The sequence below is a fragment of the Vigna unguiculata genome, chromosome 1 (genome assembly GCF_004118075.2).
Source record: "Vigna unguiculata cultivar IT97K-499-35 chromosome 1, ASM411807v1, whole genome shotgun sequence".
Taxonomy (NCBI): Eukaryota; Viridiplantae; Streptophyta; class Magnoliopsida; order Fabales; family Fabaceae; genus Vigna; species Vigna unguiculata.
In genome coordinates this window covers 31126190-31140902 of record NC_040279.1, presented here as the reverse complement: position 1 = coordinate 31140902, position 14713 = coordinate 31126190, and the positions used below count along the sequence as shown (strand labels likewise).

At 34.3% G+C, this 14713-nt stretch overlaps 2 protein-coding genes across 2 annotated transcripts; both read right to left on the bottom strand.

The window, feature by feature from the left end:
* Positions 1 to 2848: 2848 nt before the first annotated feature.
* On the bottom strand, positions 2849 to 8159 carry LOC114190774. Its single transcript, XM_028079806.1, is given in 8 exon segments — positions 2849 to 3420; positions 3515 to 4375; positions 4459 to 4677; positions 4770 to 5005; positions 5007 to 5988; positions 6057 to 6967; positions 7042 to 7483; positions 7742 to 8159. Coding segments are annotated over 8 exon segments (4641 nt in total).
* A 2706-nt stretch (positions 8160 to 10865) lies between these two features.
* LOC114190767 lies at positions 10866 to 14213 on the bottom strand. The gene is made up of 18 exons (XM_028079793.1): positions 14202 to 14213; positions 14133 to 14149; positions 13995 to 14012; positions 13704 to 13863; positions 13365 to 13632; positions 13210 to 13285; positions 13006 to 13133; positions 12844 to 12943; positions 12637 to 12769; positions 12393 to 12550; positions 12191 to 12314; positions 11955 to 12125; positions 11794 to 11871; positions 11660 to 11713; positions 11462 to 11551; positions 11266 to 11385; positions 11124 to 11183; positions 10866 to 11036 (listed from the first exon to the last, which is right to left on the bottom strand). Exons 1-18 carry the CDS (start codon positions 14211 to 14213, stop codon positions 10866 to 10868), a joined length of 1938 nt encoding a protein of 645 aa, XP_027935594.1.
* Positions 14214 to 14713: the final 500 nt, after the last annotated feature.

The following is a 14713-nucleotide window of genomic DNA, read 5'->3' as shown; positions in this document are numbered from 1 at the left end:
CTTTTTGTATCTCTGCAAAGACTGCATTGCAATTTCCATTTGCCTTTTCAGTTTCCGAAAAATTCCGAGGGTCTTTTCGTATCTCTGCAAAGACTGCATTGCAGATTTAATTTGCCTTTTCAGTTTCGTGTAGTGTTTACTCTCAGTGCTTTGGTTTTCCATTTTTACGTTTCTGAATCAGAAGATCGGGTGCCCTACAGACTTCCATTTTCATCTGCTTGCATGGAGGACAAAGGTGCAAAACGCTTTAGCTTTAACAACTTTTTCCAGAACTCCATAATGTTTATGGATCGTAGACAGGTTTGTGTTTATAGTTTCGGTATTTGAATTTCGTTTTGCTGTATAATTTCTTGGCCACCTTAATATCATCATCGATTCGTCCCTGTAGCCGTTTCTCTTATAAAGATCGCATCTTTTTGGGTTTTTGAATCAGCCTTAAAGTCTGGGTAATATGTTTTTCAGGAGTTTTTAGATTTTGACGAAGGGTTCTTTTTGGAATGGGCTGATACGTTGCTTATAGGAACAAATTTTTTCTCAGATCCGAGGGGAAACGTTTTTAACATTGAGTTTGAGGAAAGGCTTTTGGCCGACAGGAAGTTTGTCGGTGGAACTCAAATTTTAGATTTTTATGGTATAGATGATGCTGCATATATATGCACCCTGTATTGCGGTGATCGATATTTTAGGTTAAGAGTATTTGACGTACACTGGAAGGAAGTACGTTATCCTGCTGTAGGGAATTCAGGAGCATCGCGAAAACTATGTAAACTTTCATGCTCACCTAGGTTCTTCCAATGTTTTCGACTGATGGTGGATACATCAAAGGTAAGAATTTTCATACTTCTTAAATATTATTTCGTTGTATTGTAGGTAATGTCGGTTTTTTTTTTAATGTTTGTCAACAGCTATTCATAGTTTTGCCAGAGGAGTTTCGAATGTTTTGTCAAGATGATCTCAAACTGGACTCCAAGGTGCAACTGTATGATCCCCTATACAAAAAGTTCGAGTTCTTTGTGGACATCAATATAGATGGCTGTTTTGTTTTGTTTAGTTTCTTGGAGTTCTATAAGTATTATGGATTGAATAGCAATTTTTACGTACATTTTAGTTATGTAGGAAACAATGTTTTTGTTTATAAGATTTACTTGGCTGAAGGAACACAAATATTGTATGAGAGGGTTTCATCTGAACCGTTGAACAATGATGGTAATACTTCGACTGGTAATGGAAATCACAACTTGACAAAGAAGCTAAGTCAATATGATGTTGAATCTTCATGTCTGGTATGCAACTTCTTTATTGTTTTAATTTAATCTTTGAATTTTCGTTTTGCTGGTTTGTCTAAATTAATTTCATTGTGTTACAGTATCTGCACTCAAATTTTGCTAAACAGTTCTTGGATAAGGATAGGAAGAGATACTTCATTACCAATGAGACCTGCAGACGCTGGCCTTGCAGAATTCGATGGACTGGAAGAACTTGTTATGAATGCTATATCACATGTGGGTGGAAAAGATTCTGCAAAGACAATCTGTTGGTTGCTGGTGATATCATTCAATTTGCAATGGACACTGAGAAGAAAAATGTAATCCATGTAGTTAAGGTTTAGACTGTAAAACCTTCTGCAGTAGTTTTAATGTAGTAGTTTGAACAACTGGAATACTTTAGCATGTTTTAACCGTACATCTATATATTTTATTAAGTATTCTACTATTTTATTTCTTGTGTTAGTATTGTGTGCTCAATATTGTTAATATTTTTATCCGTACTTATATTTTTGTTTTTATATCCGTTATTGAATTTTCTTAGTCGATGATGAATTGGTCTTTAATAAGCTATGACATCCAAGTTTAATTGTTATTTTGTTTCAACAATGACGTACAAAACTATTACCAACTTTTTAAAAAAATTTCAATTACTCAAGTTGGGTATAATTTGAATTAAAAATTTACAAACATATGATTATCATTACAACAGATGTTGATCCATAAATTTGAACAAAGAATTATTGACCGCTGGTTTGTACATATTGGTAATGGTTTTTATTGTTATTGGTCCATAAATTGGTGTAAAACATGTTATTTGGAACCGTGTAATAGGCTCTTGTACAATTATACTGGGAGATATACATTTATATTCACCACTCATCTTCGGATTTGAAAATATATCAAATCCATTCGTTTGTTTCGGGGTTCGTATCATAACGCCGTTAGGTTGAAGATATTCTGTTATGTAGTTTTAATTAATATAAATATTTTACCGTGACGTTGTTATGTAATGGAGGTGCATAAATCAATTAACGTGGTGTTGTAAGTTAAGTTAACGATGAGTTGGTGGATGAGTTGGTTTTGTCTTAAATATAGCTTTGCATATGTGGAGTAATGGTAGAAAGCAATGGTAGAGCTTCGCGGTTTCGATATTGCTTCGTACAATCGTTCATCAAATTCAGCTTGTATGAAGAAAGCAGAAATGGGACCAGAGAACAAAATATGCATCGATCTGGGTAAGAATTACTCTTCCATCACTGTGATCTAGCTATGAAATTGGGCGTAATGAAAAATTTTTAAATTTGTCTTTAAAGTTTCATGAATAAGATAATTACCCACTCTGTCGATCGTTATTGGATTTAACAAATCAAGTGTATACGAAATCAGTTTCTTAATCTGGTATCTAACAACGCGATTTCTAATTTCCAGCATCGACCACGGGTAGACGTTTCACGCATCATTGGCCTGTTTGGATGTATCTCCAAACAAAGTAAGTTTCTACTACAATGGTTAACAATATGTCATACTATATCATAGTGCTGGACAAAATAATTTGAAATTAATAACAAAAGATTGCCAAGCTATACATTTTGGAACACTTCTTTGTAAACAACATTTGTTGTTTTGCTGCATCTTTTGTTGTCATTGTCATGGATTAAGATCTTTAATCCAGATTTACTTTGAACTCTAGAAACTGCAACGTAGAGCTGACCGTGGCTAAATACGGGTGTCGGCAAATACAATCCGACAAAACCTAGTGACTGTCCTTGAGATTTGTTTATTGTCATTGCATATGAAAGCATAATGGGAAATTGCTTTCTAATTAGCTTAAATGGCCATGGGGACTGGGACGGAGACATTGACATTCGAGGAATATAAATTTCTTCACCATCCTTGTTACCTGTTATCAATTTAGCACCTATGACATGGTTTGCAAGCCTGGTGACAATCAATCTGCTTCCATTGCATAATCCTGTAGCTTGGTCCAAGTTTCTCATGAGCATTATAGGTACTCCAATCTTTAGTTTGATCTTATGGTTAGGAAGTCCAGACATACTGAGTGAATTTAGGAACTCAGAGGTTATATTGCTATAAGCATCACTTGAAGCGGATTCATCCACTGAATCAGAGCTAAGATATTCTTTTTCTTCTCCTGCGAACAATTGTTAGATATAATAATAAGACTATTATTAATACCGATCTTTCCAACATGTACCATTATAAATTCATGATCTCCATTGGCATACCTGGAATTAGTGATAGCATGTATTCATTGATTTGATTGACAATCTCAATTCTACTTGCTAATATTGCTCTGGGCTGCAGAAATGATTCTTCTGTGTACTTGTGAATTAAATCTGGATATGTTGTATTCACAATTGCTTCTATGGGATCATTGAACTCTGAAATCAGAAATTCTTTGGGTATTTCGACTTCTACTAAACCGTCATTTGGTTCTTCTAACTTACCATCCCCAATTTTAACAATCCAATCCGAGAATTCCTGAATCTCAGAAGCAGTACTACCTTGTAAACCTGGTTGTTGCAGACGCATATTTTTGGTCAATGTTAGAACTTCACAGTGATCCCAAAGATAAGACGCATTGATTGTAGAATTTACAATATCAGACCTGCTACCTCCAGGGATAACAGGAAGGATTTGCCTAAAGTCACCTCCGAATAGTATCACTTTTCCACCAAAAACAGCATTCTCTTTCGTCATACCACCCATTATGTCATTCAAAGTTCTATCTAATGCTTCAAAACAATATTTGTGTGCCATTGGAGCTTCGTCCCAAATAATAAGTTCAGCTTTCTTTAACAATTCCGAAGCTTCAGATCCTTGTTCGATATTGCAAACTGAATTATCTAATGTTGGTACTGGAATCTTAAATTTAGAATGTGCTGTTCGTCCTCTTGGTAGTAATAGAGAAGCTATTCCACTTGAAGCAACTGTCAGTACAATTTTTCCTTCAGAACGAAATGCAGCTGACAACGTTCTCCACATGAAAGTTTTTCCAGTTCCACCATATCCATATAGGAAGAATACTCCTCCTTGTTTATTTAGAACGGCCTTACTAACCTTTTCATAAATTTGCTTTTGTTCAGCTGAAAGGGATTGTTATGACAGTTGTTAAATAATGTCATTTTCATTTAAAGTAATACAATAAGAAAGAACATAGCTTCTAAACCTGTCATTGATCTTAAGTTGGATTGGAACAATTGTCGTTGCTCAGCAATGTTGTAATTCAGTTCTGCATAAATAAGCCTATTTCCACAATTTTGAACAACAAAATCATTTGGGTATGGCATGGTTGGGAAGAATTTTAAAGTGCTTCTATTCTCTTCAAGCAATTTCTCTATCTCGATCAAAGTCAGGTTTTGGAGCATTTCTGTTGCAATGGTTAAATCTGCGTACAAATAATTTTTAGAATATATTGTTACATTGGAATAGACAATCTCGTTACCCAATTCATGTGCAAATACACAAAATAGATATAACCTGCAATTCCGGAAATATTTCTCTCACGATACAAAATTCCATCTGCAAGCCACTCCCATGTTTTGTTCCATAGATCTTCTGGATGATTAACGCTATTCGACAGCAATATAGTAACGAATAGTTTCCTAAGATAATATCCGGAACCCCAATCTTTTGCTTCTCTCATAGCTTCAACATATTCTGTATCATCTGTTAAAATTCCTAGAGCTAAGCAAGCTTCTCTAAATGTAGAATGTTACATTGTTAACTGTTCTTATATCTATGTACGATGTTGGACCTTTTACATGGGTTAGCATTCTCCTAAGATAAAACACTTCACCAGTACTTGGAGGTACCCAAATTAGCCTTCCAATAGTATTTCCTCTTTTCCTTGGTTTCCAACATCTATCTTTCTTTACATAAACAAATTTGGAAACGAATTCAGCATATGTTAACTTTCTGGCTTCTGCATATTTCTTATTACATTCCATCCAGCCTGTAAACATTGATTCTGAAACTGTTGCTTTTCCCACAATATCATCCATTTGGTCATCATCATTAAAGTACACTGCCTGTTCTCCCGGTAGATGAAAAAACAATCTTTCTACTGCTGGATTTCGTCCATGAACGGGGAACGAAAATATTCTCCAACATGCCTCGCATGGAGATACGTATCTGCAGTCCAGATATTGTTTGATTTCATCTACTGCTTGTGTATTAAAATTTCCGTCGTTCTGCTGTGGAACTATGGCAGCTGTTATTCTGTCGTAACCTTTGTTGATATACTTAAATAAGTACTTGATCGAAGTACTGCGATTACACCATTCCACATTTATATGTGCTTGGTACTTAAGAAGTAGTTGAGGGTTATAAGGAACCACAGAACGGTTATCAAGGCAAACACCATTCTTTGTCACAGTTGATGAATCGCTCCTTCTTCGATAATGTGGATATCCATCTTCTGATACACTGGTGGTGTTCTGAAAGTTTTTTGGATATAGGCGCGAGCATTTTCCATTTTTCATGCAAGGCAAGGATCTGTTTATAGTACCACAAGGACCGTGTATCATGTGATCTAGAACACATTGATGCAGTTCAGGACATGTAATTGGACACGGGATTTCAGCAGAGATGACTTTGTCAATATCATCAGGAGTTGGGTATTTACTGCTCGGATGCAAAAAGATGAGCAAGTGTGCATGTGGTAGGCCGCGCTTTTGAAATTCTATAGTATATATGACTACAAAATAATCACAGAACAATTAGTATAATAGAATTATATCATTATTCATATAAGAGATAACTTACATGCAATAGTTCGGCCCAATAAATGATTCTTCGTTAGATCTATGAGAAGTTGTTCGAATTTAATCTTGAACACCCTTGAAACTATATCAGGACGATCGGTTGACAACAACTTTAACTTTTTCAATGCTCTAGTAATTTCTGGCCATTTAGGATTGCACGTGAAAGTTATGAAGAGATCTGGAAATCCCAGATAACTACAAATAGCCATTCCATCAAAATACAGTTGGTCCATAAATCTTCTGCTACCAATAAAAGATGAAGGAAGAACAACCCTCTTTCCTTGTTGTGATCCCTTACTTTGTGAATTATCCGAGGCTTGACGGATGTTATTATATTTATCAACCCTTAACTTAGATTGATTATATTTAATGAATGACAATCTTTCGGATTCCATCATTGTATATCCATCAACAATGAATTGTTGAAAAAGTCGTCTAGATGTAAGCAAAGTTAATGCTTCTGAGTGTCTTGTTTGCAACCTGAAACAAAACCACTCCCTAATTGTCAATCTATTTCTTTTCTGGATGATTCCTGGTCTATCACGATGACTGACATCATGTCTATATCCATCTTCCCCATATGGGAATAGTAAAGGATATTGAAACCCTAGGTAGCTTGTGTGCAATTCATTTATTCTTTGTAATTTGCCGGATTGCTTTTCCATTATGATGTCTCTACCTGAAGCAGTATCAACATCTCCAACAATAAGGGCTGCAACTTCTGAAACATTGGGAACATTATATATCCTTCCATCTTTTGTCCTATCTGCAATAAGTCTCAATTTCAAATCATCAAATGGTTGGTTCCTATATCTATCCCTTGCCATTCTAAATGATTTAGCATGAACATTGAACTCATCGAGCATCTTTTTTAATTTGCTGACAATTTCCAAATCGATATCATCTTGATTCCTGAAAAGAATAAGAGGTAATATAAGTACTTGTTGAGGTTCGTTTAAGTTGTATAGAAAAAACTTTTCATGTACCTTAATGATTCCATTCTGTTTTGAACTTCATTTTCGGTGTCGTAAATATATAGTTGTGCAAACTTTGGAAGCCCACCGGGTACTGGTAAAAGGCTCCCAATTCTATGACAAGATTGACCTTGGATTCTTAAATTGGGCGGTCCTTTTCCATTATTAAAAGTTCTGTCAACTTTAGCTCCAGGAGATGTAAAGGCAAACATCATATTGTATGTCCTTATATGACTTTGATAATTCTTGCTTTCTTTGGATTCATTGTCAAATAACAGACGTTTCAAAACAATTGGTGGTTCTTTTAGAATTGGTAGTTGAACTTTTCCATTACCGCAACACAAATGGAAAGTCGGACTTACACATCTCCTGGTCTTGTTAATCCTTTCCTCGTACCACATGTACGCCTTGCATTCCCTGCATATGAATGTCGGATCTCCAATGTCTGCGTACACTGTGTATATTCAAATATACTTCTAGTAAATGAACTAAAATATACTAATAATAAAAATTATAGGTACTATATAAAATCTTATCTAGGATTCATGGGCTGTTCGATTTCCCAATCTTGTGCTATAGAGTCATGTTCCATGTCTTCGTTCCGCTCAGGTGATGAATCTGAAAAAGCTCATTCGTATATGTCAAACATATATTCAAAATTCAAAATTTCAACAGTCTATAAATAATATACTACCAATTTAGAAAGTATTACCTCTAACGATATTCTCAATCCGGGTACTTGTACTCTGATGTAGTCCAACATCTTGTACTATAGCATGTGCTGATGTCTCATATGTTGAACTTTGACGAAACTCTGATGAAAACTCGTTTGCAACTTGAAACTTCTGAAGCAGATTTTGGCGATGAGAAGTGTCATTATGAAATCTAAAGCTCATAGCATTAGTTTTCCTTTGAAGTGGTTCTTCATTATAATTTCCTTGAATATAGTTATTTGGTTTAATCTGGCGATTGAAGAAATCGATCATTGTAATATCAGACAGTGGTGTAGAGTTCCTTTTCCTTCGATGATCGTCATCATGTACATCTCTATGATTCCTTTTCATTTTCTTTTCTTTGAGCATCATCTTTCTTTTCAGTCTTGCATTCGCACAACATGCATTGGACTCCATCATCAAACTGTTACTGAAACAATTATCACAAATTATATTTGTATTGCATAACGAATTTCAAGCCAAAAACAATATTTGTCTTAACATTGACGAATTAAAAACTTCTCCCACTTCATTAGAAGAACACAAAGCATGTAACAATGATATAGAAATAAAAAATAATAATAATACAACAACACATTGTACCTCAAACTTCATGTAGTTGATTACTGGATTTTGTTTTTCCTATAACTCCTCTTAGTTTAAGTCTTTGATATAGCTGAAGCTTTGTGTCAAAATATCTTAGATGAGGGAAAATAAAAAATGCGCGCCAAATTAATATTATTTGTTTACTTTATTGCATTTAATCCTTTATTATCGAAATGATTGATTGTATAGGATGGGGAAGTTGAATCCCTAAAAGGTATTCTGCATGTACTTCATTCATCTAAATGTCTACATCTATTAATGATCGTTTTCTTTATTTAAGCAATTTTTTATAAATAAGTTCAAAAGTAATCATGCTTGGCGTAGAACCTTCCATCCGACGAGTTTGAAGTTGTTTCAGACTTATATAAAGTCGGTTACTATTCATTTCTGCACCAACCAAATTTTCAAGTTGTCCAAAAAACTTTCGAACTTCACCAACCAAATATTCTGAAATGTCGACTTCTCAGGCAAACCAAACCAATCCTGCAAGACGTTATTCCTTCAAGAATTGGTTCCAGAGTTCACTCCACTTGGTATTTCCAACATGGGTAAGTATTGAAGTTGTGGTTTAACTTTTCTTCATGAATATTTTTAGATTTCGGGTAAAGATTGAAACTTTCATCAAGTTATCATCTTCTACACTGTAAATACATAGATTTTTTCTAAAAAAATCCTTCCTTGCTATATACAATTCTTCGGTTCTTTATAAAGATGAATAAAAAAGATGACTTGTTTTGGTTTCGAAACTGTTGGGCAGGAATTCCTTCGTTTTGATGAAACTTTCTTTGACTACTGGGGACAACATATGGAGATGGGGACAAACTACTTTCGTGATCCGGTAGGAAACTATCTTATGCTTGAATTTGAAGAGTCTTTCATGCAAAATCGAAGCTTTCGTATAGCACGGGAAATTTCAAATTTTTATAACTTGGATGATCTATACTGGCTTGGGATACTATACTGTGGACACTGTTACTTTCAGATTCGTATTTTCAGTTTGGCTATGAAGGAAATAGAGTATCCTGCTCCGAGACTGCTTCCTAATCCCCAACAACCTTTGTCTTCTTCGAGGTTTTTCACTTGCTTTAAATCCGAACTATTGCTGCCTCAGGTATATTTTAACGTTGATATAACTTGATCTTTGTTTCTTAGGCTAGTCATTAATTATACTTTTAAACTGGTGCAGACATGCATTAAGTTGGAATATGCCTTTGTTATTTTTTGGGCACATGAATTGGACTATGACAACATTCAACTAATTGATCCACGTCAGAAGAAACATGATGTTCGTATACACAAGTCGGTAAATGCAGACTTGATTATAGAGAAAGGGGTGTTAGAGATGGTTCAATATTTCAACGTCAAGGAAAACAAAATCATACATATGAGTTATGTTGACAGAAATACGTTTTTATTTAGGCTTTTTTCATCTGACGGAATTGAAATTAATTATGCTCCTGAAGTCGTCAACATTAGTAACCATGATACACATCTCGGAGACTATGACCCTGCAGATTTTTACTACTCAATGGCCAAATGCTTATCTGAAAATGATACCAAATCATCATCACTGGTATATAATTTTTGACCTTAGATGTTATAGTGCAATGTATTTTCATGTGTTCTAATTATAACTACCCACTTGATTTTCTTTCAGTACTTGGAATCCGAATTTGCAGCAAAAGCTCTTGTTAGGAACAGGACACGATACATATTGGTCAATTCAGAAGGTGATTGTTGGCCTTGTACAATTCGAAGATCGGGAAGAACGAACAAAGAATGCTACTTAAGTTGTGGGTGGAAAGAATTCTGCAAGGAGAACAAATTAAAGGAAGGAACCATAATAAGACTTGGTGTAGATAAGGAACAATCGAATTTTATCTATGTAATGGAGATAAAAGTATAGCCTTTGTATTCGGTACTTTGTTTTGTCCAAGAATTAACCACAATAGTATTCGTAGGTCCATCAGAAGAACGACAATGTTTTTGATATATATATCTGTTAACAAATGTTTCTTATCGTTTGTCGTTCTATATATGTATAAACATCTAATTTGTCGTTCTATAGAATTTTTATTTACTACTAATTCTATCTATAATTACGTTGGTTATTCTTATACTTTGAATCTCTTCATGCATACAATAATGTTACCACCATAGTTCGACCTTGTACACGACAAATAGTATAATACAACAATAAATTCACACAGCCTTAAGCGAATAAGTTGATTGAATATCAATTTCAATATACGAAGAAATAGCTAAATTTAGAACGGAACTTAGAATTTTGATGTGCAATAGTCAATAATATAATTTACATAATAATATAGTAGGTAAACATACTATTTGGTAAACATAGTTCGTGGATAACATAATACAACGATGGTATACTCAAAAGAAATAACTGTCCCGAAATCCAAATCTAGATTATGATTTCCAAAATACAGGACACCATCAGCAACTTTGATCACCACGACATCAAAATCCATATGTATTTACAAACTTCACTGGTCAACCTTACAGCTTCTCCTGTTTCATCCGCTTTTTAGTTTTGGACCTAGAAAATTCTGCACTTGGAATATCATCCAGATGGTCACAATCAACCTCAAAGTCGAACAACAGTTCCTTGGTAGGGGTAACACAGAAGTCAATATAAGGGTCATGATCTGCGGATCCACTCAAAGTCAACTGCATATTCCAAACAATTTTTGATTATATTTATTTTGTGGATTAAAAAAACATCTAAAACTAACATAAGAATAGATTATAAATTACCGTGCACATATCAGCTTCTGTATTTCGTTCAAAACCTGCCTGTTCAAGGATTTCTTTATTCTGCGATTTTAAACATAAAATCCTTAGAACAATCAATAGTACTATAAAAATTATGTATACAGTGACTTTAAACTCTAGATACCTTTCCTGTATGGCATGCACTTTTACTGGAACCACCAGACTTTGATTTGTTCGTGGACCCATCAGATGATTTGGGTTCCTTTGTGGATACAAGTACAGGTGTGCGACTTGACTCTTCAATCTGTCAAATTCATTCAAGAACTTTTAATAAATTTATAATTATCAAAGAACTACAAAATTTTACCAATTAGACGTACGTTTTTTGTATGACGACCACTTATATTCAGAGCACTTGCTGGAGATTGCGTATTGGGAGCACATATAGCCTTAGGCCTCGACTCTTTGGCCTATGATTCACCGAAATGAAAACTGTAAAACTCTACAATTAACAAAGTAAAAAAATTGGACATTACAAATAACTTTATCCCATGAGGTGCACTTTTAAAAGAGCCAACTGTTTTTGGTTGGTTATTCCAAACACATATATCTGTTGCCTTACTTGATTTATCCTGTCATTGAAAATCAAAGTACTAAAAACATAATCTCAAACTAACTTATTGCATCACCAAATCATAATCAAGAGAATGACCTCCTCTATTTCGGGTCCCTCTTTGGAGTTTGCTTCGTGACTCGAATCAGATGTACCTTCAGCACTGTTGTCCTTAATCTACATATAATAATAGTAAAAAAATCATCCAATAAAGGATAAGTCAAACACATAAATTCTCTTGGTACAATATACCAACCTACCATCTTAGGGTCAAGTTTACTTCTAATTGAAGCAATAGTTTCAGGATTGGTAGAAGCTTTCATTACAGAGGAAGATCTGTTACTTGGTTGAACTCTAACCTTAAAAGCAAGAGTACATCCTAGCAAAGCATCTAAATCCTCTGGAAAACATTTCGGATCATCTTCACCATCCTAAAAAAAATAAAATGCAATCTTACACATCCATTTAGTGAAACAATTGACAAACAAAGTAATACCACCTCAATCATCTTATTCATCAATTCAAGAGCTGATACACCAATCAAATTAGTACAGTCTTGATCCCACATTACAAAATTTGTGTAACTGTTCCCATCTGTAACCTGTAATTCTAACTTATATCTGAACCAAAAAGATTTAGTTATTTAATAACATAATATTGCTGTAAACATGAAAAATATCAAAAATATAAATACAAACCTAATTCCATGTTTTTCATTATCAAACCCACAAAGAATACACTTAAAAGGACCTACTTCATCAGTCTTCTTCCTGCAACTATTGCATACTGGATAACACCATCCATCATTACCCAAATTAAACTTTACAGTATTTGCAACCGTAACACAATATTGTTCCTATTAAAAAAAACAAACTTATATCAACAAATAAATCATAAAATCAACACAAAAATTACAAAAAAACAAAATAACTTACGGATTACCTCTTTCATACATGTGATTTCAGATATCGTACGCACAACAGCTTTATACATAAATTTCTCATGTTCACTATACTGGGACGGTGAACTCAATTGGCTACACTCTTGACTCGGATTAACTTCATTGCCAAAACGTCTATAAGTAGAAAATTTAAATCATTATAATACAACATAAGTTAAACACAATCTCTAAAATATAACAAAACATACTCTATCCATTGCTCCCTGAACCGAACTAACTCAGCACATTCTTCACCCATAAAGAGCTTTGAACCATTCCAGGAATTGGATATTGAGACTGGCCACCGACCTAAATTAACAGCAAGATCAGCACAAAAAATACCACAAAACACACAAATAAAATGGACAAACCTGAACACGGCTTAATCTTAGCCTGTGTCAACAGAACGACAAGAAGATAGGAATCTGGTTCACCCCTCCAATTACTCATAAACTTGAAGTAATATGAATCCCACAACGTACAACCAATCACTGCAGAACTGTAAAAAATGCGACAATATCAACTGTTAAATGACAATACAACAATATTAAAAAACATAGTAAATAATAACTAACCTCATATCCCTTATATGAAAGACCACATTCTTCGACTGAGGATTACACCTCACATTATCAACCACTCCAATAATATCTAAAACAAAGAATAACAACCCATTCAACTCATAATATTGATATACTAAATTCCAAACAACAACATCATATGTACATACCATACACCAAATCAGCAGAGTAATTTCCATCCACTATATCTTCAATACTTTTGAAATTGTAAACGTTCAGTGGAATACTCGAAATTGGTTGTTGTTTTATAGTTGTGGCCCCAATGAACAACAATTTGTAAGGATGTTCACATACCCGAAATTGTCCTTGATTTTTCAATATCTTAAAGTTATGCATTATATAGGTTTGACCCTCTACGACTTTTTCTTCCCACAAACATAAATCCTCCTTTCTTACCATGGCAGCAATCATATCACCCTGAAAAAGAAAGCATCAAAATAGCAACACATAAAGCAGCAACACATAAAACAGCATCACAATTGCATTACCTTGTGATCCAAAAGAATCATCTCCATATGACGACTATTATCCCGGTTTTGAACAAACCACAAGTCTTTGACTCTAACAGCAAGTTTCAATGTTTCTTTCTTGTCATCAATATCTTTGATAAGATCAAGTTTTCTCGCCATCACAACATACAAACACAACCTACACCAAGTTAAAACACAAAGAACGTAATAACACCAACTACAGAATCGGACAAAAAAATAACAGCCACCCTTAACGGAAAGAACAAACGAAAACCACAACTCATAAACTCAAAATCACAGAATACATACCTGGCAAACCATACAAAACTGAAACAACAAAAAAAACGATAAAAACTACAAAATCACAGAATACATACCTCGTAAACCATACAAAAATGAAACAACAAAAAAAAAACGAAGAAAACTACAAAATCACATAATACATACCTGGTAAACCATACAAACTGAAACAACAACAAAAAAACGAAGAAAACTACAAAATCACATAATACATACCTGGTAAACCATACAAACTGAAACAACAACAAAAAAACGAAGAAAAGTACAGAAAAACGAAGAAAAAAACGAAATCTGAGGCTTAAGATAAGACAAACCCACGACGAACTCAGAAAAGAAAATAAAATAAAGACTCAACCACAAAAACCAAAGAAATGGAAGACCTTAAGAAGATGGGTTAAGATTCTGAAGAACGGAGATGCAAAACTGAGGAAGAAGAAACTGTGGAAGAAGAAACTGCAGAACCCAGCTCAAACAATTTTTCAAATACACAACAATGAACTTTGTACGCAAAGGAATAGAGCAAAGCAGCTGAGAGCATTAATTAATCCATGCAAATCAATCAAATCATGCAGTACTCCTCCATCTAAGGCGGGAAAACGAAAATTACATATTTGGCCAGACAATCGAACAAAATCCAGGCTTCATGGTAGGGGTACATTGGTCAGAAACGAAATTCAGTATGGGCAGATGACGGGAAGAAGCAAAGTTACGAAAAAACCATTAAATGG

Coding starts and splice junctions, on each gene's coding strand:
- LOC114190767 (XM_028079793.1), bottom strand. Junction 12,126..12,190: donor TGAATAAGATGATTGAGGTG/GTATTACTTTGT, acceptor TATTTTTTTTAG/GATGGTGAAGATGATCCGAA. Junction 11,184..11,265: donor GTGCATGCCATACAGGAAAG/GTATCTAGAGTT, acceptor TTAAAATCGCAG/AATAAAGAAATCCTTGAACA.